The sequence below is a fragment of the Toxorhynchites rutilus genome, chromosome 3 (genome assembly GCF_029784135.1).
Source record: "Toxorhynchites rutilus septentrionalis strain SRP chromosome 3, ASM2978413v1, whole genome shotgun sequence".
NCBI classification, from domain to species: Eukaryota; Metazoa; Arthropoda; class Insecta; order Diptera; family Culicidae; genus Toxorhynchites; species Toxorhynchites rutilus.
Window position 1 is genome coordinate 220,910,143 of NC_073746.1, and position 27,808 is coordinate 220,937,950.

Here is a 27,808-nt window from a genome sequence, read left to right on the forward strand (position 1 = left end):
CGAACTACACATACTCGCAGCGACATCTGGTTGTAAATCTAACATAGATTCGTCAATTGAAAACGACAAAAATAATATTTTGAATAAATCTAGAGAAACATGTCTCAAGGTTTCATAAATAGCTCAGCGGTGAGAGCATTTCCTGATGGGTTTTACGATAAGAAGTGTGAAAGAGAACCTCGTTTATCAAACTACATGGCAAAACTGAAGCAAAATCTGTCTGAAAGACCGTGGTTATCGAAAGAGAAAGTCGATGGAGAGAATCGATCAAAGAAGATAGGCCCTTTTGACATGTTACTCTAGAAATGTTTCCTGAGTTTTTGATACCTTCATCTCTCAGCTGCGTGTAGCAGAAATCTTACGTCAAAAAGAAAAAACAAGATGTTGAAAGATAATCTTTTTTGGATGAAATTCTAATTTGGTCAAAATTGTAACAAAACCCAAATCATGAAAACGTTTGTTCCTTTGATCGGAGAAACATTTGATTTGATTTGCATTGAGAAAAAACTGCAAAAATGATTTAGTTTTTCAATCAAAATGCACTGGAAAAATAAATTTGGTAGACTACGAATTACTACTAGCGAATTACCACTAGCCAAGCGATGAGCATTTTTTATCATTATTTCATTCCTCAAATTGCAATTTATTCATCTGTAGCGTGATTGAACGATTGATTGAAGGCAGATGAGAAATTAATTTCAAAAATTACAAACCTACAACTCAAAACAACATCCTAAAATACAAGAGCAAACTCATTTGACGTTGTGTTACGTTGTTGACAAACACATAAATAAGAGCTGAGCTCAAATATCCTTTATTAAGGGACAAGCATTGCAATGCTACCGTTGGTGCTCGTACAAGTGCATCACCAAGAAGTGATAACATTGAAACGATATACATTTTTTGGAGCCCCAATCTGTTCCTTCTACTGATCGATTTGTCGAATCAATATCGAACACAAATTACTACCAGTGTATGTCATTGAATATTTTCGCTCTAGAATGTTGGCAATGCCTAACCACTAGCGTTGTCTCTAAATATTTTCACAGTGTATCTAGACGGCGGCTGCATCACGTCGTCTTGTGATTCGCGGCAGCAAGTTTCAGTTTTTGATTACAGAATTCTTCGCTTGGACAGTATATAGTTGTCAAATTTCATCCCAACCGGTTAGTAGATCAAATTTGTTAAAGTTCTTCGGAGAGAAATATTTGCTAACGATAGGAGCAGGAATACAGTGACCGCGAAATCCATACATCTCGTCAAAGGTAAATCAAAGTTGGTTTTGTCTCCTGGTTCTCAGAACTGATTGTTTATTTCGGGTAGGGGTTCCCCTGAAATCCCTTCACCCATCTTATCTTAAATGTGGTGACAAAAAGTTTCCATCCTTGTATTTCTCATTCATATCGCCTTTTTAGTTCTTGCGTTGAATAAGAAAAAGGAAAAGATCGTCTTATCTCACGCACACACACACACACAAAGGACAAACTTCAAGAAGCATCGTGTAGTGAGAGAAACAAATCGCAAAAATAAAAAAAATAAAAAGAACAAGCGGTAAATCAGGACACTAACGCATTCGAGAGGATTCAGCAGGGAGGCGAAAACGTTCATCCGGGGACGAGAGATGCCAGATTATAGCGATTTAGATCGCCAGATAGAACAACTGAAACGTTGTGAAATAATCAAAGAGAATGAGGTGAAGGCATTGTGTGCGAAAGCTCGTGAAATTCTGGTTGAAGAGGGCAACGTGCAGCGGGTGGATTCGCCGGTTACGGTGAGTATTGCTTTGTGTGTAGGAAAGGATATACTGACAGGAGCGATTGGAAGGTCGACGAAGCAATCAATATCAAAACTAAGCAATAGTGCACAGCAGTATATCACTAGACCTGAGCTGATCAATTCATTTATTGTACTACATATTCTCAAATTTATCGAATCAAGTGCTCTTAGCGTTTTTCACGCCACTCAAGAAGGAATAGTTACGATTACCTGTTTCCCTGAGCATCATAGAATTACTACTTTTGGTGAGGTCCTAGAATTTTTGTTTTCACAAGATTGAATAGAACCAAAAAATTCCTCTCCGGAAGAAACATAATAAATGGACAGCCAATCGAATGATATTGCCCACGGTTATCCGTGTTGGGGAAGAGGGGTACAGATAATCTCCACATGGACACATCAAAAGAGTATTTTTGGAAAATACATTCTGCATTTCAAGTATGTTTAAACTATCCGCCCACCATAGGTTCGCCGTATTTATTTACCGTGAAGCTGACTGAGGATATACTTAACTGCAATCTGCTTTCTAAGAGTAACTCACATAAACTTCGAGTGATCAAGCTTCCATCGGTAGTGGAGGATCATTTTTTCCTATTTCGAGCGAAGATTATTCCTGAGCTACGTCATTTTAGAGCACATACTGTATCTATGTTCTGGATCCAGATCTACGCGAGTGTAAATTTGTCGGACTGTCGAACTGTGATACGATTTTGTCTGTAGAGTACATGTGGATTTTTTTAATTCACTAACAGATAGTTGATCAATTGTGCTACTGAAGTGTGTGTTTATTGTTTTATTTCTTTCTATATTTTCTCCGTAGAAGCCATAGCCCCAAAAAATTGGGTTATCTTACATCTTTTTTGATATATGTAACTTTGAACTTTCCGTGTAATACAACTATGGATGAATTCCTCATCAATCGTTGGATCAAGTATATCTGGAAGAATATTTACAATGTATTTCAAACGATTCCGGGATAAAACCGGGAAAAAACCGCACAGAAAAAGCCTAAAGTCACAAGTGGACTAGAAAAATTTGACGCGGAAAAACATCATAGGTATAAATGCCATACACAAAAGTTCAGGCGCGAAAAATAAAAAAAAAATCCAGTTTTCCATAACTATACAACCAGATGGAAAAACTCTCACTCCTTTACCAAATTAACGTCAATTTCACATGAATTACAATAAGTTTCTAGTTCGTAGGTCATCTTGAGTTCTCAATCAGTTCAAATAACCATGTAGGGTTTTTAATACTAACAAAGAGCACCTTGTATATCAACAACCTTGACCTTTGAAATTAATGGACCTGGATTACTCGAAGAACCTTGATCCAGAGAAGACAAACTATAAAAAACTGCCTACTCTTCCCTCTGTAAATAGTTCTGATGAGACAGTGCTGGATCGCGTTATAGTGGAGGGGGAAAAGGAAAGGAGTTATGCCGATAACCTGCCGGGAGCAAGACCCAGCAGCATAGAGATCGAAGATGCAATTTTGGCGAAGCGAATGAGGTAGGAGAACATGTTTAGTTTGGAATTTTCTTCACGGAAATTCGTTGTTGTTTAGAAAAATGGAATGGCCGTAACGATCTGCTTAAGATTATTTGTGAAGGTGTACAAAAACCAAATACGGGATATCAAATGAAACGGAATAAGTATTTACAAACCCATTCGGGGTGGTTTCGACCAGGCTGCACCCTGTTGCAGTGTGTATCTCTTTCTAGGCAGAGGGTACTGATCGTTGAGACTCCTAAATCACTCATTCTGCTTGTAGACTGCATCTACTATTCGTACGATCACTCTTCATAAGTTCTTGATAGGATTTTGATCTGGTAAACAACTTTTATCAAGAATGGCCTGGTTTGGATAGCTTTCCACCAACATGAATGAACGGTTAGAAGTGCAACAAAATACTTCAGAATCATTCACTGCTGTTTTTGCATCATAAATGGATAATTTGGCATCAATTCATAAAATCTGGAGGGTCATGGCATAATTTAATGAATAGAGGCTTCAGATTTTGGACTGGTCAGTTCGTTTAGCAGATCAAAACCCTATCTAGAACTTATGAGGAGTAATCGTACGAATAGTAGATGCAGCTTTCAAGCAGTATGAGTGATTTGAAGAGCTTAAACGAGCAGTATCATCTGCGTAGAAATAGATACACACTATAACAGGGCGCAGCCTGGTTGAAACCACCCCGAATGAGTTATTTGAACTTATTGAGAACTAAAGAATTAGAATCTTGTTGTAATTCATTTGAAATTGGTGTTAATTTGGTAAAGGAGTGAGAGTTTTTCCATCTAGTTCTATAGTTATGAAACACTGGAATTTCAGATCTTTGAATGTTTCGCACCTGGACACAACAATAAAGTTCAATTGCCAGCCTTATAAATGAAGATGTTTTTTATATCCCACACTTTATACTTCAATTCAACGGTGTTCTTACATATCTCTGGACACTCAGAAAATTGGAGTGGTTCTATAGTTGTGAAACGCAGTGTACATTTATCGTTTAGTCATTCCTCCGTTCACATATTTTGGAAGTCCACCATTAATGAATGAATGAACAAGGATTCGTGCCATAGGAAGAACGTAATCTATGACAATGCATAAATTGACTGGCAATCACTGGTTTAATCAATACAATTGAAAGATTACTAAGCAAACCCTAGTCCTACGTCAAACTTGCGGTTATATCTTAGGTATAACCCACCCATAGTTTTGAAATTGATTCTTAAGGGCTAAATACGTTTGAAAATTCTCAATGGTTTCACGTTTCCGAAAAGCTTTGAATGCAAACGATTTTTCAACATAAATCATGGAATGCTGGTTATCCGACCATGGATTGGGAGGCGAATGGTAGAACGTGGGATGGGTTTCGTTGGAGGGCGAAATGCGTTGTCATAGATCAAACGAGAAAGGAAGTTATACTCCTCCAGTCAATGTATCTTGTGCGGTCGTATGCCATGTTTATTGATTCAGAAGTTTTCAACCTATTAGTGATAGAAATCATGATTGGCAAGTGAGTACTACCGTTAGGGTCCTGGATAACATTTCACTCGCAATCTAAAGATAGCGAATTCGAGCAAAGCGAGAGGTCAAGAGCACTGGATTTAGCAGGAGGTTCAGGTACACGTGTTGTTTGCACGAAGAGTCGCACCGGTAGCCTCAATTTGTCCATCATAACGTAGTCAGGGAGGACGAAACCAGCAAAAGTTAATCGAAACGAGTTGGACGGCGTGAATTTGGGTTTCCCCCCTTTGTGGGAAACCTCTCCTTGCTGATGGCAGTTCAAATTTTTAACTTTCATCGAAGAGAGCTTTTTTATTGTTATTTTATTGTTTTTATTATTTCACTTGTCAGACCTGTTTCTGTAATCACTCCCAAAATTTCTACGTTATGAGAAGGTACGTACACGCGATATTCTAATACAAATCGCTTGTCGACAACAATATAGTTAACTTGCTCCCGGCTAGCCACGATAACACGCAGTTTTTCCGTCTAACCATTTAAATTTCGAACACGGAGGAGTATTTTGTATTTCATGATCTGAATGACATTGAGGGCTTTTCCGTTTGGTTTGGATCGGAAGAAAACAACCCACGGCTCAGTTCCATGTACATCTTTTGTCGCTCGAGCGACTTTCCGGCTCCTTCATGAGCAGTCAATAGTTTCATTGTAAGAGATCTCCATCTCTCACTCCATCATTTATGCGGCTGAAAAATACAGTGTTTTAAAATAACTTTTATAATCAAATAAAAAAAACTAACAATAATAAATACTACTTGTTAGTGCACACTGGTGCGTCTAATGGGATAACGTCTACTTCTCGGTTGGATGATCGCCGGTACAGCCGGCATACATAGAACTTTTGTGATCTGTGCAGAAACCACTTTTTATTGTTGTTTTTCCGTTTTCTTTGGTGCTTTACTCGGTTCACTGTACGAACACGCGATTCGAATAGCACTTGAACGAAAAAGAAAACACCAGCTTGGATTTGTAGCCAACGGTATCATATACAACGGAGGCGGAATGAACTACGTCCGACTACACCAAGCAACCGGTGAGTAATGTCACTTCCAGACTGTCAAGCTTTCACACAACGTCTACTGTGATCTAGGTTAGGATTGAGCGATCTTGGATCTATCTTTTCCGCTTCGATATCCGATGTGAATATTCCTCGCTTTCATTGACGTTTCGCATGACAAACCTCCCACGAAATTCCGCCAATAAGGGTCTAAATACGTTTGAACAATTCTCAATGGTTCCACGTTTCCAGAAAGCTTTGAATGCAATCGGGTTTTCTACAGAAAGCATGGAACGCTGGTTATTCCACCATGGATTGGGAGGCGAACGGTAGAATCTGGGATGGGGTTCGTTAGAGGGCGGAATGCGTTGTTATAGATCAAACGAGAGAGGAAGTTATACTCCTCTAATGGAGGAGTCGATTTTTTGGATCGATTCTTTGTACTCCAAAAAATCGCGAAAACCGATCTTTTTCTTTTCGAACTTTCTGATCTTTTTGATCGTAGAAAACTTTTGTAAATTTGTTTTTCAGTGAACATTGATTCTAACCCCTTCACATATATCGTTGAACCACACGCGTGGTGATTAGACTGTGCCAGAACGTACAACATCGAACCTCACTCGTCGTCTATCGATGTGAAATGGATACATGCTTCATGCGTGTGATGATGCGGGACTGCTACGATCGTGAGTAAGATACACAAACTCAGCAGAGTATCGAAACGACTCACTGTGCTCGTGTTTGAGCCCTGTTGTTGGAAATTAAATTGTACGGCAAGGGGTCAACCTCACCAAAAACCACCTGACTAATTCGACGAAATTGGATGGTGACAACAGGTTCAGCTGAACCGTTCCTTTTCAGAACTGGGACTACAGTCAAGATTTCGATTAAATATCAGACGTATGACACGGTTGGATTTTATGTTAGCGGAGTTCTGGATGAATATCAGTTGTTGAATTTCTAATAATAATTAGCAATTAATTTTGCAATTCAAAAAAATTAGCGGGTTATATATACAGTCAACTCTCCCTAACTCGATGTTCTGTATCTCGATATTTTCCCTAACTCGATGGATTTCATGGCACCTTCGATTTTACAAGCATTCTTCTCTCCATAACACGATACCTCCCTAACTCGATGCCTCTCTTACTCGATGTGTTTTGATTCATTTTTCCATGGGTTTTCACCTCCCTAACTCGATTGATTTTCGCGTACATGTTTTTGTGCATTATTACCTTAGATTTCAATTGCCCTTGAAAGTGACGGCGGAGTGTTCGTGTCATCAAACAATTTCTTTTCAAGAATGGAAAACCACGAGAAACCTTTCAAGCGAACAATCAAAACGCTAACCATTGCGCAAGGTTTGAGCATCATCGAGCAGGTCGAAAAATATGGACGGAAGGGGTCTGAAGCTGCAAATAATTTCAGTATTGCACAAAGTGCGGTATCAACACTACTCAAACTAATATAAAAATGGAATCGGAATGGAAAATTGCATATAAGGTTGGTCAGAATCGAGAAGCTGGAGCGGTCAATGAATTTTTGTCTTGTCAAGCTAGACAGAATAATTTACCCCTCTTCTATTCTTCGGGATATGGCTTGAGAATTTGTCCAGAAACTGGGAATTCCTAACTTCAGAGCACAACCATCATGGACGGGAGTGATATTCCGCTGGCATAATTAATGCGTCGTGAGCTTGCTGATGTCGACGGTACAATACCGTTCGATTGCTCAATGTCTTTTAATAATTAGTGCAAAAAGGACCAAACGTGATTTGCTGTGATCTGATGCCAGATACCGATATACTGGAAAGTGTTGAAAAACCTGAGAAAAACGCTGAAGATAGTAGTTCTATTGAAATGTTAATTCGAACGTTTAATCAAACCTGAAGAATATGTCCGGAATATTGAAATCAACTGAAAATGTTCCTGTGAAACTATTCGAACATTTCTTTGTGATTGAACAGTTCCTGCGTGATCGTTACAATTCAGTTTGAGTAACATACTTAATCAATATTTTCTTTGTTAACCTAGTGTCTCATGCAAGTTGGACTCGATTATATACAAACTCGATTGTATATGATTCGATTATGTAAAATTTAGGACTCGATTGTATACATTTTGAAAAAAAAAAAGTTTTTTTTATAATTCAAATATGAATAATTTCAAGAAAAAAAACCTTTCAGCATTAAGGTGAAATTTAAGTGGCTTTTATAAGTACAGTGGGTTAAAAATCGCGATTTTTGAAGATTTTGATTGAATCTTCATCAGGAATTGTTTATATCTATATTGCAGCGAAATTAAGAGAGATAGAAGTTGGGTGTCAAAGAACACATTGTAGAGAGGTTAGAGAGCTTTAATTTAATTGATAGAAACAATCAAGTTTAGTATGAATTTTTAGGATAAAATTAATAATTACAAATAAAAAAAAAACTTTTAAATTTTCCACTTCAAAAATGTTTAATCCACTAATTTAGATGTTCCACTACTATATCCTGTACTAAATTTTCTCATCTTTCAAATGAAAGCAACAAAATCGGATTACGTAGCATACTTTTCAATGTAGAGTTAGTTTGAGCCAACAGAATCCGAAACAAAGAAAAAGTTCTATAAGTCTGTCATCGTTGAAATTCTAACATATGCGTAGAAGGATTTTTTTTCGTGAAATATAACCGTCTATCACCTCCTGAAAGATTCTGGAAAAAATATTTTTTTTATATGAGAAAGGTGTTTTTTCACTTTAAGGGAATGAATCAAAAATTCAAATTCATACCATAATTGGGACACTTACCCTAATATATGACAATTTGAGACATAAAAAAAAATTAGGAAAAAATGTTCTGTATCTCGATACCTCCCTAACTCGATGGTCCCTTTGGATATCGAGTTAGGGAGAGTTGACTGTATATGATATAACCGAAAGGTTGACATGGGACTATTGTTGGCTGAGTAATCATTTGTTTGTATCGATTATATTATTGATTGAATAACAATTGAACAATTTTCGAATTCAATTGAATCATATTTGCTGAGTGAGTAAGGAATTTGAACAAACGCCATGTAATGTAAGACACTTTGGTTTTGATGGCTGTGTCAGGGAACACATATCGGTATGAACAAAAACTCCTCCTATTTTCATGTATTTGCAATGTCGATTTCCCCCAAGCACCTTGGTTTTGGAGTTTGTGTTGGAGAAACCGTAAATCGGGCCAATTGAAACGTGCCAGTTAGGGTGTTTAGATAGCGCCTAACATTTTGCAGTTATTCAATTGTTTATCTAAGGTAAAATAACATTTCTATTATTGTGATAGTTGCGTAGAAATATCTCCTATCAATTGATGCGAATATCTTTTCGATCTATTAAGAAATGTTCGAGTTATAAGCATTCGAAATCTTTGATTTTTTTCCTGCGTGTTCTGTGTTTAGGCCATACAAATAAATCACAAATTTCTGCATAACTCCAGAACTAAGCAAGCGAGTGGAACCAAATTTGGCATGTGGAGGTTCTAGGAGACAAGAAATTTTCTCATTACGATACGACTTTCCTCCCCCCTCTATCTAAGGAGGCTGCCACACAAATGAAACACAAATCACTGCATAACTTCCTAACTTGAATACTTCCATGTATGTTCGCTTAGTAAGAAAACGTGAATGTTTGGTAGTATTTATAACAAAAAACCATTTTGGGCGAGACGAAGTTTGCAGGATCAACTAGTAAATAAATAATTTTGTTAAAAGGCATTCGCTTTTTCAAAGATCGATTCTCTGGTACCGATTTAATATGTTAATCGATCCCTACGCTGTTTAGGAAATCGATTCGTCAAGATCTATCTTTTTATAAAATTAGCTCAATCCTAGAATCTGGGTCCAGTAACTATTGGGAAATTCGGAGGGCAAGTAAAGTAGTTCCCCTGAACTGATTAGTGGTTGACTAAAAACTAATTTTATTGCTCTGTTACATTAATGAAATTTCATTCCCATGTTGTTCCGATTCTTTACTACTAACTTTATCGGCATCTGACGAGGAGTCCCTTTAGAAGTATATCGAACGACTATTCTCTCACTGATGGAGAATGATAGTTTCTGTTTCTGGATCACTACCAAAACACACCTCATTAAATTCTAGCGAATTCAGTATCTTTGTCTTCGTATTACGTTGGGATGTGTGCCCTCAACCACATCACGAGTCTTGCAGTTTTGGCAGGTATACTCCCATTAAAACTCGCTTCTCATTGTTATGACCCTGTTAACCTTCCTCCATACTTCGACCGTTGTCAACTGATCGACCTGGGAACGCTATCCAGCAGACGGGTCTGCATGCAGCGCTTATTCGTCTATGACATGCTACGAGGCTACACTGACTGCTCTGAACTTTTGGAACAAATTCCATTCTACGTTCCACCGCGTCGTCTCCGGAGATCCTCGTTTTTGGCACTTCCCAGTCACAGGACCAATTATGGTTACAACAATCCGTTCGACTCGTGTCTTCGTGCATTCAATTATGTGAGTGATGAGTTCGATATGAATCTGTCCAAAAGCTCGTTTCAAAGAAGGATCGAGAATACGGTATAATTTAAGTAGTTTAAGTAAAGTAATATTTTCAGTCTGTACGGCTAGGGCGAAGACGGTGATAAATAAATAAAATTATCTCTACGGTAACTCATTCGATGTAAGGTTATGAACTTATTGTTGATCGGAAATTTTAAGCAGCTGATCAAGCAAAATTGTCACTTATGATTCATGAGTTCATGTCATGAATTCATCTCTATCCTTGATCCTTCTTCGTATATATTCCCACCCGTGTTTGGTTTCATGACTACATCAATTTCTCTGTGCATTTTAATCTGTCCATGACACAAGAAATCCACGGAGTTCCAGATTATCATCAGGCTACAGGCTGGCTTCATAATAGCCACACAATTAGGATCACCCATTGTCTGAATAGAAATATAGAATTTTAATAGTAGTTCAAATTTCATCAACATTTTGAAGTTCAGATTGAATGAAGGACTAATTAATTTCTTTTATAAAAATCGTTCTCTATTACAGGTTTGTGGTGATATACATGGACAATTTTATGATCTCAAAGAGCTGTTTAAAGTGGGTGGCGATGTTCCCGAAACAAACTACCTGTTTATGGGCGATTTCGTCGACCGAGGCTACTACAGTGTGGAAACGTTCCTGTTGCTGTTGGCGCTGAAGGTCCGATATCCGGATCGCATAACGCTCATCCGTGGGAATCACGAATCGCGTCAAATCACCCAAGTGTACGGATTCTACGACGAATGCCTCCGAAAATATGGCTCGGTGACTGTGTGGCGCTACTGTACGGAAATTTTCGACTATCTCTCGTTATCGGCGATTATCGATGGAAAAATTTTCTGCGTGCATGGTGGCCTGTCGCCCTCGATTCAGTATTTGGATCAGATCCGTTCGATAGATCGCAAACAGGAGGTTCCTCACGATGGACCTATGTGTGATCTGCTGTGGAGTGACCCAGAAGACACTCACGGATGGGGTGTGTCGCCTCGTGGAGCAGGCTATCTCTTCGGATCGGATGTGGTTTCTCAGTTTAATGCAGCAAACGACATTGATATGATCTGCCGAGCGCATCAACTTGTTATGGAAGGGTACAAGTGGCACTTTAATGAAACGGTTTTAACTGTATGGTCAGCACCCAACTATTGCTACAGGTAAGCAAACAAAGTTTACATTTATTTTCCAACACATAATATTTTTCCTTTTTCTCTTAGATGCGGAAACGTGGCTGCAATTTTGGAGCTCAATGAAAACTTGCAACGTGATTTTACTATATTCGAAGCGGCACCCCAAGAAAGTCGCGGAATACCGTCAAAGAAACCGCAGGCCGATTACTTCTTATAAAAGCAAATGACGAACGCGCGCGCAGGTTAGCTAGTGTTTTGGTTCTTCAGTTAAAGGCTACTGTTTACTTAATTGTAACACCAATTCCAGCTCTAAATGTCCCTTTTAAAGCCCTTCTGATATTGATTGTGATCATGTTCTCGACATGTCTGTCCTCGATACTGTTCAGTTTTTTTTTCCTGTTCTAGAACAGTTTTGTATTAAGGGTTAACTGAAAACTGAACAAATTTACTTTCTACTAGTTTTAATGTCAGCTATTATTATTTTTCTTTTAATCATCTGTAGAAAATGTTTTGAGAATAAGTGAACTTGACTATAAAATAAAGCATACATCATATTTCCTGTGTTAATGAACAAAGGCATAATCAATCTTTACTACAAATCAACATATAATCATTGTGTTTAAGATAAAACAAAAAGTTCATTTTCCCTGCCGGTTTTTTTCTCGTAACAATTCACACTAACTTCAGAACAAATTTTGTAAAAAGAAAATAGTAAGATTGGACAGAGGTCAAGTTAGACAACACACTTTACAACAACTGTAGACTGCCTATCGATAAAGTAAATAAGAGTAATGAATGAGAATAAACCGCGCGAAATGATGTATCAATATAACTCGTATGCAGATCCCATAACGACAACAGCAAGTATTTATATAATTGTAAGACTAAACACTATATTAGAACGCGAGGAGCCGAAACACTATTGGTCCTCAGTTGAAAATATGGAAGAATCGTTTCGTTTTAAAGTGTCTCATTGAAAACATTTTTTTCCGATGTGCCTGTAGAACCACATTTCACGGATTCATCGGATAGCAGAGAAAGAAGATACAAGACAACTACAACAGCAAAATTGACCAGAAACAAGAGGTTCATTGACTGCAACCACAAACAACACTACATAGAAAACGATATATAGTAGTATAATTGAGCATAATTTTCTACGAGCTAAGATAATCCGTATGCTGCAAACAAAACGAAGCACACACCTACAGTTTATGAAAGTAATACAGAAAATAAATCTTATAAAATAAAAGTCTGAGTTTAATTAAGTATTTCGTTTGGTTTCGGCAGAGACAAGGAAGCGAATGGTTCTGAGCACTATTCTATTCCGAAGCCCTCCTTTGTTTTTATTTACTTATCGATAAGATAACTGGAGCCACTCATTTTCGTGCTGTTCGTGAACGATCTTCTGCGCTATCGATTGAAATCACGGAAACTGATTTACGCCGACGACCTGAAGATGTACAGATCTGTCGCATCTCACCTCGACCGCTGTGCACTTCAAGCTAATATTGTTGAACTGCAAAAATGGTACCTTGAGAACGGTGTAGAACTGAATATAAAAAAGTGTGAGTCTATCGCATTTTCTCGAATCGAATTCGGGCCTATATCCCTGGAGTGTACTGTTTCCATCCGCGATCTCGGTATCACCATCGACAACAAACTGCGATTCAACGAACACATCAACGTAACCACCGCCAAAGCGTTCTCAGCTCTAGGGTTTGTTCGACGTAGCACCAGCAACTTCCAGGATATTTACGCAATAAAGCCACTATACTTCTCATTGGTTCGTAATATCCTGGAGTATGCCGTATGTGTGTGGGCTCCTTTTCACACAACCCAAACACTCCTAATGGAGAGAGTTCAAACCAGCTTCTTTCGTTACGCCCTTCGCTCATTATCGTGGTTAGGCCCAACGAACATGCCAGATTATGAAAGCCGCTGTAGACTCATCGCTCTTGAAACGTTTGCCTCCAGATGTTCAAATCTACAACGACTTTTTGTCTTCGATTTGATTCCGGGAAATATCGACTGTCAATCATTGTTGTCCAGTGTTCCGTACGCTTTCCCGTCAGCTTCATGATGGTGAGTTATCTGTTTATTAGACGACACAGAACCTTTTATGATCTCAATAACCCGTTGGATGTTTGTCTTCGTTTGTTCAATAGTACAGGGTGGGCCATTTAAAGTGGAAGGATTTGTTTTTGCAATAGCAAAGTAAAGAAGTGGAATTTTAATTTTTTTTTTTGAAATTCATTTATTTTGGTCCAAGGAGATTTGTTCTAACTACTTTTTGATTATGATATCTCGTAAATGACCGCCTCTGGCCTTGACCGCAAAATGTGCCCTTTTTTCGGCATTTTCCATCATTTTGCCCAATGTTTCGGCCGATATGGCAGCAATTTCTTGTCGGATATTGTCTTTCAGCGCAGCCAGGGTCCTTGGTTTACCAGTGTATACCTTGGATTTTAAATATCCCCATAAAAAAAGTCAGGAGGCGTCAAATCAGGTGATCTCGGTGGCCAGTCATAATCGCCGTTTTCCGATATTAATCTTCCGGGGAACATTTCGCGCAATAATTTGGTCGTGGCAGCCGCTGTATGGCATGTAGCGCCGTCCTGTTGGAACCAGTAATTGTCCAATTCATTTTCACGAACAAATGGCAATAAAAAATCGGTTATCATTGTCCGATAACGCTCCCCATTCACGGTTACCGTTGCTCCATTTTCGTTTTCAAAGAAGTACGGGCCGATGACTTTATCGGCATAAATGCCACACCACGCAGTAACTTTGTGGTCGTAAAGAGGTTGCGTTTCGATGAATTGAGGGTTTTCAGTAGCATAAAACCGACAATTTTATTTATTCACTTCTCCATTCAAGTTGAAATGCGCCTCATCAGACATTATGATTTTTTGCCAAAAGCCACGTTCATTTTTGGCCATTTCGATGGTCCATTTCGCAAAATCAAGTCGACGTGGTAAGTCAGATGGGTTAAGTTGTTGAGCCATTTGAATTTGAATACGGAAACATTTTCAAATCAACACGAATTATGCGTCGGAGAGTGGTTCGAGCGATGCCTAACTTTTGCGAACGATGGCGACCTGATGTCGATGGAGTCTCTGCAACACTGGCTCGAACGGCATCAATATTCTCGTCGAAACGTCTTGGTCGTTGTCTGGACAGATGACTGGCACTACCAACACTACCAGACGATATAAATTTGGCATATAATCGACGTATAGTGTTGTCTCCAGGCGATGTTTTCACTTTATTTTTATTTTTCCACGCACGTTTAGTTAACACAATTGAGAAGTTATTTTGAATGTACAGCTGAACAATTTCAGCGCGTTGTTTAGGTGTGTATTGTTCCATGGTTAAAATTGTACTGAAATGACGCTTCCAACATTTGTTAATCTGACATCTCTGTCAAAAGTTATGGGGTTGCCAGATGCTTCCACTTTAAATGGCCCACCCTGTATTTGTGCAGTGTTTGAATTTGATGTCTAAAAATTTGTTCAAAAATAGGTTGAAGGTTTTATTAGTTTAAGTTCCGTCCGTGGAATTGTGTTTTTAACCTTCGAGACGTTGCAAATAAATAAATACTGAAGGGGTATTTCCCTCAGTTTTCCTCGAGCTTCTATAGTAGTAGTTTCACAGTTACAGACTGCGCCAATTCTAAATAGTTAGATTTGGTTATATAGGCAATCAATGAAGGCCTTCTGGCGCGCACCTGATTGCACTCCTCTGTGCAATGCCTCTATCTCAACCTCCCCGTGGTGCCGGCTGGGGTGCGAGTAACCATAGTGAAGATCGGGTAACCAACGCCGATGGGATCTTGGTCGTATGTTGACAGGAAAGGGGGCTTATCCGAGCGTCTGTTCACCATGGTAAAAAATCCTCACATAAAGAAGGTTAAAGCTCCTCATCTTGCACCATCTCACATCGGAAGACGTCTCAGTTTTGTTAAAGCTCACATGAACCGACAGTGGGACATGGTATGCTGTGACAAAGAAGGTTTCCAAAAGAATAAATTTTGCTATATACTATAACGAGAAGTTCTTCAATGTATAGGTTGTTTTCACTGAGGAAAAAAAGTTCAATTTGAATGGTCCTGTTGGTTTCAACGGGTACTGGCGTGATTTACGGAAGAAGGAACAGTATTTTTCAACCAGGAATTTTGGTGGAGGCTCGTGCATGGTTTGGGCAGGATTCTGTGCAACCGGAAAGCTCAAGATAGCTTTAACATCATTCAAGAATTACATACATGTTCTGAAATCCTCTCTCCTACCGTTTTTGCATTGATATCGTCACAAAAATTTACATTCCAGCAAAACAATGCTACTATTCATACCAGCAAGGAACCTAAGCTATGGTTTAAGGACCAAGAACTTAATTTTTTGGACTGGCCGGCTCGCTCTCCAGACTTGAATCCTGTTGAAAATTTTAGGGGAATCCACTGAGGGAAAACTGTACACCATGATTGACGAGCTCAAGGTCGCAATTTCGGAAACAAGGAAAACATGGAAAAAATATCGAGAAATCTGTTCAGCAGAATTTGGTAAATAGTATTCCAACACGAATTTTCCAGGTTATTAGCCGAAATTGCACGGTTCCCAATTAATGACATGTAAATCAGCCGATCGTTTTGAATTTTTCATTGATAATACTTATGAATTTCGAAATGGTCTTATAGAAACAGGACAGCTGAAATTATCATATTTAAGCACATTAAATATACAAACAACTCTTTTGAACGAAATTGACGTTAAATATACTAAATATCTAAGCATTCAACTAAGTATGAATGTATCGTGTTGAAATTCTAACTGTTTATGTTGCAACGAAATAGAGTCATTGAATGCTGGAACACCTTGAAAGCAGTAATTAGCAGAGACCGTCATCGGGTATGAACAACGAGGACAACGGAACGAATGGATTGACGACGAGTGCCGAGCGCTCCTGAACGAAAAGAAACAAGAAGGCGTTGAGGACTACACCGGTGCAGTGAACAACGACGATGTACCATCCACGACGATGGGTGAAGTTAAGGAGGTCATTAATCAGCTAAAGAACCACAAAGCAGCTGGAAGGATGGCCTCGTAGCGGAGCTCTTCTAGGAAGGTCCGGGAAAACTTGTAGAGTATATGCACCGCTTGACAGTCAGGATCTGTGATACAGAACAGCTACCGGAGGAGTGGAAGTACGGGGTAATCTGCCCATCTATAAAAAAGGTTACAAGCTGGATTGTGGAAACTATCGCATATGATACAATTGACCGACAACAGCTATAGATTCTGGCAACGATGAAATTGTGTGCGGTGTAGTGTTCGGGTCTCAGGTGAGCTGTCGGAATCATTTGAGATTTACAGGGGACTTCGACAAGGCGATGGACTTTCATGTCTGACAACTGACAACAACAGCCGTGAAATTCGAAAACGCATAGTCAATGGAAGTCATGCCTACTATGGGCTTCACAAATCCTTGAGGTCCAGCAAACTCCGACCCCGTACGAAGTGTACCATGTACAAATGCCTTCGACCGGTTGTTCTCTATGGGTACGAAGCATGGACAATGCTTGTAGAGGACTCACAAGCGCTTAGTGTTTTCGAACGCCGAGTGCTCAGAACAACATACGGTGGTGTACAGGAAAACGGAGTATGGAGAAGAAGAATGAATCACGAACTGGCGTAACTCTACGGCGAACCCAGTATCCAGAAAGTCACCAAGGCAGGTCGAATTCGATGGGCAGGGCATGATGCAAGATTGTCAGACAGCAGCCCTGTAAAGATGATGTTCGCATCTAATTCGGTAGGAACAAGAAAAAGAAGAACCCAGCGAGCGAGGTGGTTGGCCCATGTGGAGCAGGATTTGGCAAGGATCGGTACAGCCGGAAGTTGGAGAACTGCAGATCGGGTTTATTGGCGAAAAGTTGTGAATCAAATCTAATCTCTCAATGGGATGTTGAATAATTGTAAATAAATGAAAGAACAAACATAGGATAAACGCGTTGAAGGGTGTGTCACATCAAATTGCATCACGGAAAAAACACTGTAGAAATTTAATTTTTAGGAATTATATCTTCAGCTTTCGCTTATAATCAGATAAGAGTGTATAGATCACGTTGGCCATGCTTCACTGTCAATTTTTCGTAAATTTGGAAAAATGTCGTCGAACGAAAAAGAGCGTCGTGAATTAATCCTGTGCACTCATTTCGAGAATCCGGATTTGTCACATCGGGACATCGGTAAGATGCTGGGAATCGTCCAATCCACGGTCAGCAGAGTACTAAAACGATACTTCGAGAACCTAACCATCGACCGGAAGGTGAAGAACGGCAAAAATGGATGCTCCGTCAGTGAAAAAGATCACAAGCACGTAGTTAAGCAGTTTAGACGTGATCCGAGAAGTTCGGTCCGGGATGTCGCCAATAAGCTGAATTTGTCAAGTTCATTCGTCCAGCGGACCAAGCAGCGGGAGGGCCTGCGTACATACAAGGTTCAGAAGGCTCCTAACCGCGACGAAAGGCAAAACATGGTGGGGAAGACGCGAGCCCGGAAGCTGTACACCGAAATGCTGACGGAGCCGCATTGCCTAGTAATGGACGACGAAACCTACGTCAAAGCGGACTTTCGTCAGCTGCCGGGCCTGTTGTTCTTCTCCGCAGAGGATAAATTCAGCGTTCCGGAGGAGATTCGCAAGCAGAAACTCTCCAAGTTTTCCAAAAAGTACATGGTGTGGCAAGCGATCTGCTGTTGCGCTTGTTGATGACCGGCACGGTAAACGGGCAGGTTTACCTTAAGGAGTGCCTACAGAAGCGCTTACTACCACTATTGAAGCAGCACGAGGATCCGACCATCTTCTGGCCGGATCTCGCTTCATACCACTATTCAAAGGACGTGTTGGAGTGGTACGAAGCCAACGGGGTCACCTTCGTGCCAAAGGAAATGAACCCGCCCAACGCGCCGGAGCTTCGCCCAATAGAGAAATATTGGGCGATTATGAAGCAGGCCCTCCGGAAGAACCCAAAAGTTGTCAAATCGGAGGCGGCTTCAAGAGAAAATGGTTTAAAAAAAACTACAACCTGACGTTGTACAGAACCTTATGGACGGGGTAAAGAGAAAGGTGCAAGCATACTGGCTTGGGCTCGAAGTGTGAATAAAAAGAAAATGCCAAAAGTTGTTTAATAGTTTTTATTTTACTGTCTAAAATTTTCAAAAGGATCGGTCTACTGGGTGATTTTACAATTTTATGTGACACACCCTTTATTAAGTTTTAAATGTTCTTTATTTATTCCGTCGCAAAATTCCCTACCGGATCTCACGTTGTTGACCCCGATGTGATATCCATGGACGATAACGAAAAAATTAGTAAACCGCTAGAGTCATGGACACAAAAATGACAGAGGAAAACGCTATCACTGCCGTCGCCGCTGGAGTCGCAGTCAAATTTCCCGATTTCTGGAAGAATGGCCCTGTGATGTGGTTCGCACAGGCTGGGCACAGCTCGCTTTGGCAAACGTCGTAAATGACCACACCTAGTTCTATCACATTGTTGCGAAGATTGGCCACTCCATCATCTGCCACTTAGCGGACTTGATCACGAATCTACCGGGGGAAAACCGATACGAGACTGTCAAACAGCGACTGACTTCCCGTTTCCAAGTATCAGTCTAGGGAAGATTGAAGCGGCTTTTGAGCGCATGCGACCTCGGCTACATGCGCCCACTCATCTTTTGGCGAAGATACAGGAGTTTGCAGCCGGACTTAAGTAACGGATGATTTACTGAAAATGCTGTTCCTGCTACGGATGGCTGCAAACGTTGGAGCAGTTCTCCCTATCAGTCGTTATCCAGCATCCATGAGCAGTTCCGAAGCGAATCCCGTTACTGAGCTGTAAAGCCAAATTGCAGCATTGACAGCAGAAATCCGTCAAGGAGAATTGTTCATCGTCGAAATCCAACCGTACGACAGACGACGAGATATGCTGGTTCCATAGGAAGTTTGGGGGACGCGCTCTCAAATGGTCCCAGACGTGTAAGTTCAGTTAAAAAAACTAGCATCTCGTTCGCTTGAAACGGAGGGTGTGTGTATTTTTTTCGGGATGCAATCATGGAGTACGTGTTGATTTCGTCCTGACTAATATCGCATATCTTGCTTATTGACGAAGCCATTCAGCCAGAAATGAGCCTTATCGCTGAAGATGATTTTTCGATGAAAATCGGGATCATTTTCATATTGTTGCTCAGCCCAATTCACGAACATGCGATGCTTCTGGTAGTCAAGCGGCTTCAGTTCTTGCGTCAATTTGATCGGGTAAGAATGTAGGCCAAGACCTTTCGCAATATTCGCCACAGAGATGCCCAACGCTTGAGAACGACATGTGAAAGACTGATTTTGGTCTCCCTCAATTGATGCGCTAGCGGCAGCAATATTCTCGACACTACGAGCACTTCTTTGTCTTACTGGCACGGGAACATTTTGTACAGTGCCTGTGGATTCAAATTTTTCCACTAGACGCTCAATTGTTGATCTGGTAGGACGATCATAAAATGGACGCAGCGCTCTTAAGTTTGAGGCCATTGACTACGAATTTCGGTAGTAAATTTTAATAATCTCGACTCGACGTTGTTGGATCGTATATTTTTTCGTTATGAGATGGCAAACCTTACTGAAGAGAAATGTCAAGACAGCGGGAAAAATGTAGCGTCGTTTACTGTCCCCATCGGTCTACTTTGGTAGTGTCCCTAATGAAATACCCGTTAGTAGTTATTGGGCAAGTTCACTCCAATGCGTTCTAAAAAAAGCGGTGAGTGGAGATTTGTGGGTAAGATGGCGTTCAACAAAGTCACTGTGCCAGATCCTGTCCCTCATAGCCATGATTTGCTGAATGCTTTCCAGGGGGAAAGTATTTTCACCACCCTGGAATTGGAGAGAGCGTGCCATTAGTACCCGTCGAACAAGGGGATATTCCCCGCTCGGCCTCTACGAGTTTTTTCGCATGCAGTTTGGGCTGTGCAACGCTGGCCAAATGGTTTATGCACAAAATGTTCAGCGATATGGACTTCGTGGTGATCTTCCTGGACGATATTTGCATCGCATCACCTCACGTGAAAAATAATACGATCACGTGCGGGTCGTGTTTCAACGACTGAAATCTTACGACCTAGTTATCAGTCAATGCTTCGCACAAATCACCGTGAATATTCTGGGAAACGTATTTCACAAGAACGGGATTCTCCCTTTGCCAGATCGAGTTAGAGCCGTTAGCTAATTTCCACTGCCGTCTATCGTGGAAGAGCTGAGACGATGCCTTGCCTTGTTAAACTGCTACAAAAGGTTTATTGCGCACGCGACGGATCTGCAAGCTGATCTTTGGAGCTTGATTCCGGGGAACAAAAAAAAAGATTCTCGTAAGATAATGTGGAACGACAGCACCAGAAAAGCGTTCGACAAATGCGAAGCTTCGCTAGTAGAGGCAACACGGTTACATTACCCCGATTCGTTTAATTGTACATTCCAGAAACACCCCCGACAGGCATTGCGGATCCCTGGAGAGTTCTTGGAACGTACAATCGAAGATGTCCAAAGATCGGATTTAGCGAAGCAGCTGAGAGCAATCTTTAAGTGGTTGAAACCGATCGATCCCCACTGCAAACCATATGCTTGTCTCAATCCTGAGCTAACCAAATGCAATCATATGAAGGATCATTCTCCGTTGTGAAGCTGTACGAGAACTACATGGACGAAAACTAGCATAATAAAAGGTGTATTTGATAAAAATTGCACATACAAATTTTACCAGCTTCGTATTGATTCATCGCTAAGAAGCTTCAGTCACAAATACCACCGTGCAGTAAATTATGAAACATCTGGACTACATGTTTAGTCGTCGGGTTCTTGTCTAGTAATTAGGTAGTTATGGATGAGACTCGTGGACCCATAGCCAAGTATTTAGCGTGGTGCTTAACAAGATGGAGGCTTCCAGTTAAATTTCCATTCTGGCCATCTATCGTCGAAGATCGTTTTTTTTCTGGCTTGCTCTTATAGATTTCGAAGAATATAACCGTACTTAGTACCCATTTTTAGCACAAATTCCTCCTGGAAATCACCAAATCAAACAGAATCTCAGATCGAACATGTTCTGATAGAAGGTCAGCACTTCTCGAACATAATTGGCGTGGGAACCTATCGAGGCGTTAACATCGATTCGTTATTCGTCATCGGTAGGGATGGTTAAGGTGCACCCGTGGCCGAGTGGTTAGCGTCTCACATTATCATGCTGGGTGTTCGGGTTCGATTCCCGTTCTGGCCGAGAGATTTTTCATCGAAGCGCCTCCAGGAAAAGTTGGATTATGAAGAACTAGAATAGCTACACAGACATCATAAGACATGTAACTTCTACCGGAAACTCAATGCATTCCGAAATAAATTCGTTCTACGAGCAGAAACGTGTTGTGATAAGGATGAGAGTATCTCGGCGAACGATCGTGAAATGGCCGACAGGCGGAGGCAGCACTTCGATGCACACCTGAATGGTATATCGGTATAACGATCATCCTTCTTCTATTCTTCTATCTTTCATTCTATTCATTTTATATAGAATTGTCGGGTCAAATCTCATATCAGCGTGAAAAGCATCATGTATCGTTATATACGGCTTTTAATGCGAATAAAATATGGCATATACGTATATCGCCTCCACTTTTGCGTGTATAGGTCAGTTATTATATATATATATATATATATATATATATATATATATATATATATATATAAGCTAACCCGGAAAACTTCATCCCGCCCATTTACTTGATTAATTCTCGAGTAATGCAGAAATTTGTGTATTATTTGTATGGCAGCCACCCCTAAGAGAGGGGGGAGGGGTATCTAACCACCATAGAAACATTTATTGCACCCTAAAGTTTCCATATGCCTAATTTGGTTTAATTTGCTTGATTAATTCTCGGGTAATGCAAAAATTTGTGTTTCATTTGTACGGCAGCCCCCTCTAAGAGAGGGGGAAGGAGTATCTTAATACCATAGAAACATTTATTGCATCCTAAAACCTCCACATGCCAAATTTGGTTTCATTTGATTGATTAATTCTCGAGTAATGCAGAAATTTGTGTTTCATTTGTATGGCAGCCCCCCCTTTGAGTGGGGGAAGGACTGTCTAACCATCATAGAAACATTTATTGCACCCTAAAACTTTCACATGCCAACTTTGGTTTCGTTTGATTGATTAATTTCCGAGTAATGCAAAAAATTGTGTTTCATTTGTATGGCAGCCCCCTCTAAGAGAGGGGGAAGGAGTATCTTATCACCATAGAAACATTTCTTGCATCCTAAAACCTCCACATGCAAAATGTGGTTTCATTTGCTTGATTAATTCTCGAGTAATGCAGAAATTTGTGTTTCATTTGTATGGCAGCCCCCCCCCCTTTGAGTGGGGGAAGGACTGTCTAACCATCATAGAAACATTTATTGCACCCTAAAACTTTCACATGCCAACTTTGGTTTCGTTTGCTTGGTTAATTTCCGAGTAATGCAGAAATTTGTGTTTCATTTGTATGGCAGCCAAAATATCACGAAAACTTTCCCCGGCCCCAAAAACCCCTACATACCAATTTTCATGTCGATCGGTTCAGTAGTTTCCGAGTCTATAAGAATCAGACAGACAGACAGACATCACTCCATTTATATATATATATATATATATATATATATATATATATATATATATATATATATATATATATATATATATATATATATATATATATATATATATATATATATATATATATATATATATATATATATATATATATATAAATCTCGTGTCACGATGTTCGTGGTCGAACTCCTCCGAAACTGCTCGACCGGTTTTGATTAAATTATGCACACAAAAATTGGTAGGCATGAGAATAGGTCGTAAACTATAGACGATACCGATTACTATATATTTAATACTGATTATACACAAAAAAGTCTGAATATTTTTTTTCTTAAATTTGGCTTTGAATAATTCATATAACCACAAATTTAAACCCCCATACCCTTTTTTAAGGGTACCCTGTTTGAGATCATACATTCGAAAGTACCCCGACGCCACCGTTCTATTAATAGGAACACCAGGAAGCCTTGGTGGACTGCAGAGTTGCGAAGGCTGCGAAACAAACTGCGTAAAGCACGCAAACGATTCTTCATCGATAAATCAAACGAAAACCGTGAATCTCTTCGCATCGTGGAAACATGCTATAAGGATCTTGTAGAGAACAGCTACAGGGCCTACCAGCAGAGACTTCAATCTGATATGAAACGGAACCCTACGGCGTTCTGGAAATTCGTTAGAGAGCAAAGAGCGAGTAATCGAGTACCACAAGTTGTCGAATACGGTAACACAACAGCAAACCTACCTGATGAAGTTGCTGATCTTTTTCGACGATTCTTCCAAAGCGTGTTCAAGACTGAGCTGCCTCAACCAGGATCTGGATGTTTTCGCAACCTACCGTCGCATCATATCCACCTACCATTCTTCAATTTTACCCACGAGGAAGTTTTAAGATCATTGCAAAAACTAGACGCGACGAAAGGAACTGGAGTGGACGACTTAGCACCTATCCTGTTGAAGAACTGCGCTTCATCATTGGCCTTTCCTCTGACAATACTCTTTAACAAGTCGCTCGAGGAAAGAACATTCCCTAGTAGAACGAATTTATTTATGTTGTTAAATGACAGCTGGCGCTACGCCCGTTACATCGGACTGTCCCAACAATTTATGATCGACATATGCGCGAAGGTAAAGAGCGTGTTCAAACAAAAAATTAAGTCATGTTGGGTTTGGTCCCACAGATTGTTGGATGCATTCAGTTGAACGGATGATACGAGGATTATCTCATACATACATTTTTAGTTTGTTTAGTTGACAAAAGCGATAGGCCCTGAGGATATCGATAATGCAATTTCCTTAAAAATTCCAGATCTGTCTACTGATCAACTACTAACCCGTATTCTGAAATCCGATCGAGTCAGAATTGCCCGAACGGATTGCAATGTTGCATTCTGTAATCCGTTCGTCTCAAAACCAATCGAGTTGTGCAAATGTGGCAACCTTGCCATATAGCCGACATTGAGCTCCGTGTTTCATTTATGTGAACCAAAAATGGTTATGGTTTTTGGGGTGGAACAAACACACTTTTAAAACGAAAATTTTAAATGAAAAATGCTTTACATATCAAATGTGTTCTATGTGAAATGATAATACATTCTCTGCAAATGGAAAATTTTTTGAATTAAAATCGTGTCTGGTGATGACTTTACATTATAGATAAAGTTTTGGTGGAAATCCAAAAAAATCGTAGAAAAAGTTAAGTTAGGGTCAGGACTGTGTCTTCTATGTATTCAAACGACATCGAGTAATCATTTTCAATTAATCATTGTTGAAATCACTTTGAATTTGTTTCCGGGTCTGCCAATCTGATAGAGAGTAAATTGATCCACAGATACGGATGAATCATTTTGACGTTTGTGTTGCGACGAGGCAAAGTTGCCACATTTACAAAGAACGATTGAATTTGAGAGGAACGGATTTAAAAATGCAAAAGATGATTTCGATCGAATCGTGAAGTCGAGTTTCAAACCAATCGGATTCTGGGATATGGGTGATTGTTCGATATTGTTACCACAAACATGGTTCATGCGTGGATCGACACGATCGCAAACGTACCCTGATGTTTAATATATCAACGAAGGAATACTGACAATGATAGACTATCATTTACAGAAATCTCGCACAACTTTTGAAAACGTCCTAAGTAACAAATGTAAATAAATTGAGTTAATGGTTGCACACTATTAGTTCTCAATCATTTAATGCATTGCGAAAACAATCGTTCAAGTATCTATCCTTTTCACCTTTTTATCACCGATACAAAAAATGTCCAATGTATAGATTCGAATTTTAAGCACCCGACTGTTAAATCGGACGCCACTTTCCTCTGACGCTCGATACGTCCGAAGTAACAAAGCAATCGAAACAACACGAAGCCGCACTTCGGTCATTTTGAGTTTTTGTTATTTTCGGATGTTGATATCGTTTTTAGTGCAATTAAACGATTAATAACAATAATGACAAGCTTTTAGCACGAAGTGCAAGTATTTTGATCGTTGTATTTTCGCGGAACAATGTTCCGGTCTTCAACTTCGTTTTTCTCAAGTTGAAGTGAATGTTACATAGGACCTTTTCGAAAGTTACGCGAGATTTGATCAGTACGTGTTGATCAAATTTTATCTGTCAAAAATAGTCAAATATTTGGCTTCGATCAAACGGTGTATGAGCACCCTTAGTCTAGATCAAGGCGCTTGTATAAATGTATAACAGGTGATGCAACATCATCACTTCAAAAAGAAGGGGATTACGGTTTGTAGAGCGGGGGTTGTTTGTTTTGTTATTGCTAGGATACGCCCTTTTTGCATTTTCACATGTAGTGGATGAACTGGATGAGAATGAAATTCTACAAAATCACCTCTTCTTTTTCACATAAATTCTCGAAAGTCGTCGAACATAGTAGGCATCGTTCGAATAAGCGTCGTGGCAGTTTGTAGAGAGCCGCCGGCAGCTGTTTGTAAACAATACCGACAGCAATTCCAATATGGCTGAAAGTGCATTTCATATGATTGTTTCACCTGGTATATATAGAGGCGTCTTGGTCTAGATTACGAATTTTTCGAATTTAATTTGAACATTTTAGATTTGGCTTGTAAAAATTTTTGGGCTAACTTCACGTTTTGTTTCTGTTGTCATTTAATCAAGCAATTTGATTGTTGAAAGAAAAAAACACTGTGATGTAAACACTGTTGAAAATTAATCTCTGTTTTTATTTATAATATCTAACTAACATTTAAAATGCGTTTTAACAACATTTTAAGTTGGCGCGCTGGAGCTCGACTTGATTTCAGTTCAAATTCAATGTTCGTCCCAGATCATAAACCGGCTCTCGAAAGCGATTTACGCCGTTTGGAGAAATTTCTTGAAGACAAGCCAAACGCTTTGGTGCTTACTGGGGCAGGAATATCCACCGAATCGGGTAGGTGTAGGAAACGAACGGACATTACGTTGGTGCCGTATTCCACTCTAGGATGGGTAAATATTAAATTTGCATTCTATTCAAGGCATTCCCGATTATCGTTCCGAAGGAGTCGGGTTGTATGCTCGTACGAATCATAAACCGATCCAGCATGGTGATTTTGTAAAGTCGGAAGCAACCCGAAAACGCTACTGGGCGCGAAATTACGTGGGATGGCCACGATTTTCCTCAGTGGAACCCAACGTAACACATTACACGCTGGCGCGGTTGGAGCGCGAGCATAGGATTTGCGGCATCGTAACGCAAAATGTTGACAAGCTACATACCAAGGCAGGTTCAAAAAGTGTTGTCGAACTTCACGGGAGCGGATACACGGTCGTGTGTGTTGGCAAAACCGGCCAAGGGTGCGACTATCAGATCCCAAGGCACGATTTCCAGCGCATTCTGGATCAGCTTAATCCATACATGGAAGATAAATCGACCATGATTAGGCCGGATGGAGATGTAGAACTATCCCAGGAGTACGTTGAGAACTTTGTGATACCAGAGTGCCCCCAATGTGGTGGATCGTTGAAACCAGAAATAGTATTTTTCGGTGATAACGTTCCTATGGCACGCATTGAAAAAGTTGTTCGAATGATTATTGAGTCGGATGGAGTGCTGGTGCTGGGATCCAGCTTAACCGTGTTTTCAGGATACAGAATTGTGCTGCAAGCAAAAGAACTAGGATTACCTGTAGCTATAGTTAACATTGGAGAAACGCGTGGTGATCCAGCGGCTGATTTGAAAATATCGGCGAGATGTGGCGAGTTAATGCCTAATTTGTTTAAGAAATAGTTTATTAATTCAACGATGTATGTATAGACAATTTGTATGACAATTTTGAAAAATGAACATAAACGTGTGATCTAACAAATATGTTATTAGGACCATAACTTATTTTTTTTTGTTAAATCGTTTATTTTTACAGGCTCAGTTACATAAGTTTAAAGGAGCCAAACTCCTATCTGTATAGTTACAAGTATATAAAAACACTTTTCATTAATTGCAATGTTAATGAGGTAGAGAACCGATTACTCGCGGTTTGCTCGAGTTTAGAAGGGTGTCATTTTTTTCATAGGATATAAGGATATGTTGTCAATGTTAACACTCACATTCATCATACTCAATTCTTAAACCTATCTTATATCTAATATGTATTTATTGTACGAGCCAGTTGGCCGTAAATGCTGGACCGAAGGTTTTTCTTC

At 39.9% G+C, this 27,808-nt stretch overlaps 2 protein-coding genes across 3 annotated transcripts; both read left to right on the forward strand.

Annotated features, from left to right (window-relative positions):
• Positions 1–1,029: 1,029 nt before the first annotated feature.
• LOC129778721 (serine/threonine-protein phosphatase 4 catalytic subunit) lies at positions 1,030–12,722 on the forward strand. Of its 2 annotated transcripts, XM_055785796.1 has the most exons (5): positions 1,030–1,265; positions 1,416–1,771; positions 10,854–11,497; positions 11,558–11,712; positions 11,778–12,722. In XM_055785796.1, exons 2-4 carry the CDS (start codon positions 1,622–1,624, stop codon positions 11,685–11,687), a joined length of 924 nt encoding a protein of 307 aa, XP_055641771.1. In that variant the 5' UTR covers positions 1,030–1,265; positions 1,416–1,621; the 3' UTR covers positions 11,688–11,712; positions 11,778–12,722. The 2 variants fall into 2 exon arrangements, with proteins under 2 accessions (XP_055641771.1, XP_055641770.1); XM_055785795.1 differs by having other exon boundaries at positions 11,558–12,722.
• Positions 12,723–26,273: 13,551 nt separating this feature from the next.
• Positions 26,274–27,474, forward strand: LOC129777748 (NAD-dependent protein deacylase Sirt4). The gene is made up of 2 exons (XM_055784211.1): positions 26,274–26,558; positions 26,644–27,474. The coding sequence occupies exons 1-2, from the start codon at positions 26,378–26,380 to the stop codon at positions 27,393–27,395; spliced, it is 933 nt and encodes a 310-aa protein (XP_055640186.1). The 5' UTR covers positions 26,274–26,377; the 3' UTR covers positions 27,396–27,474.
• Positions 27,475–27,808: the final 334 nt, after the last annotated feature.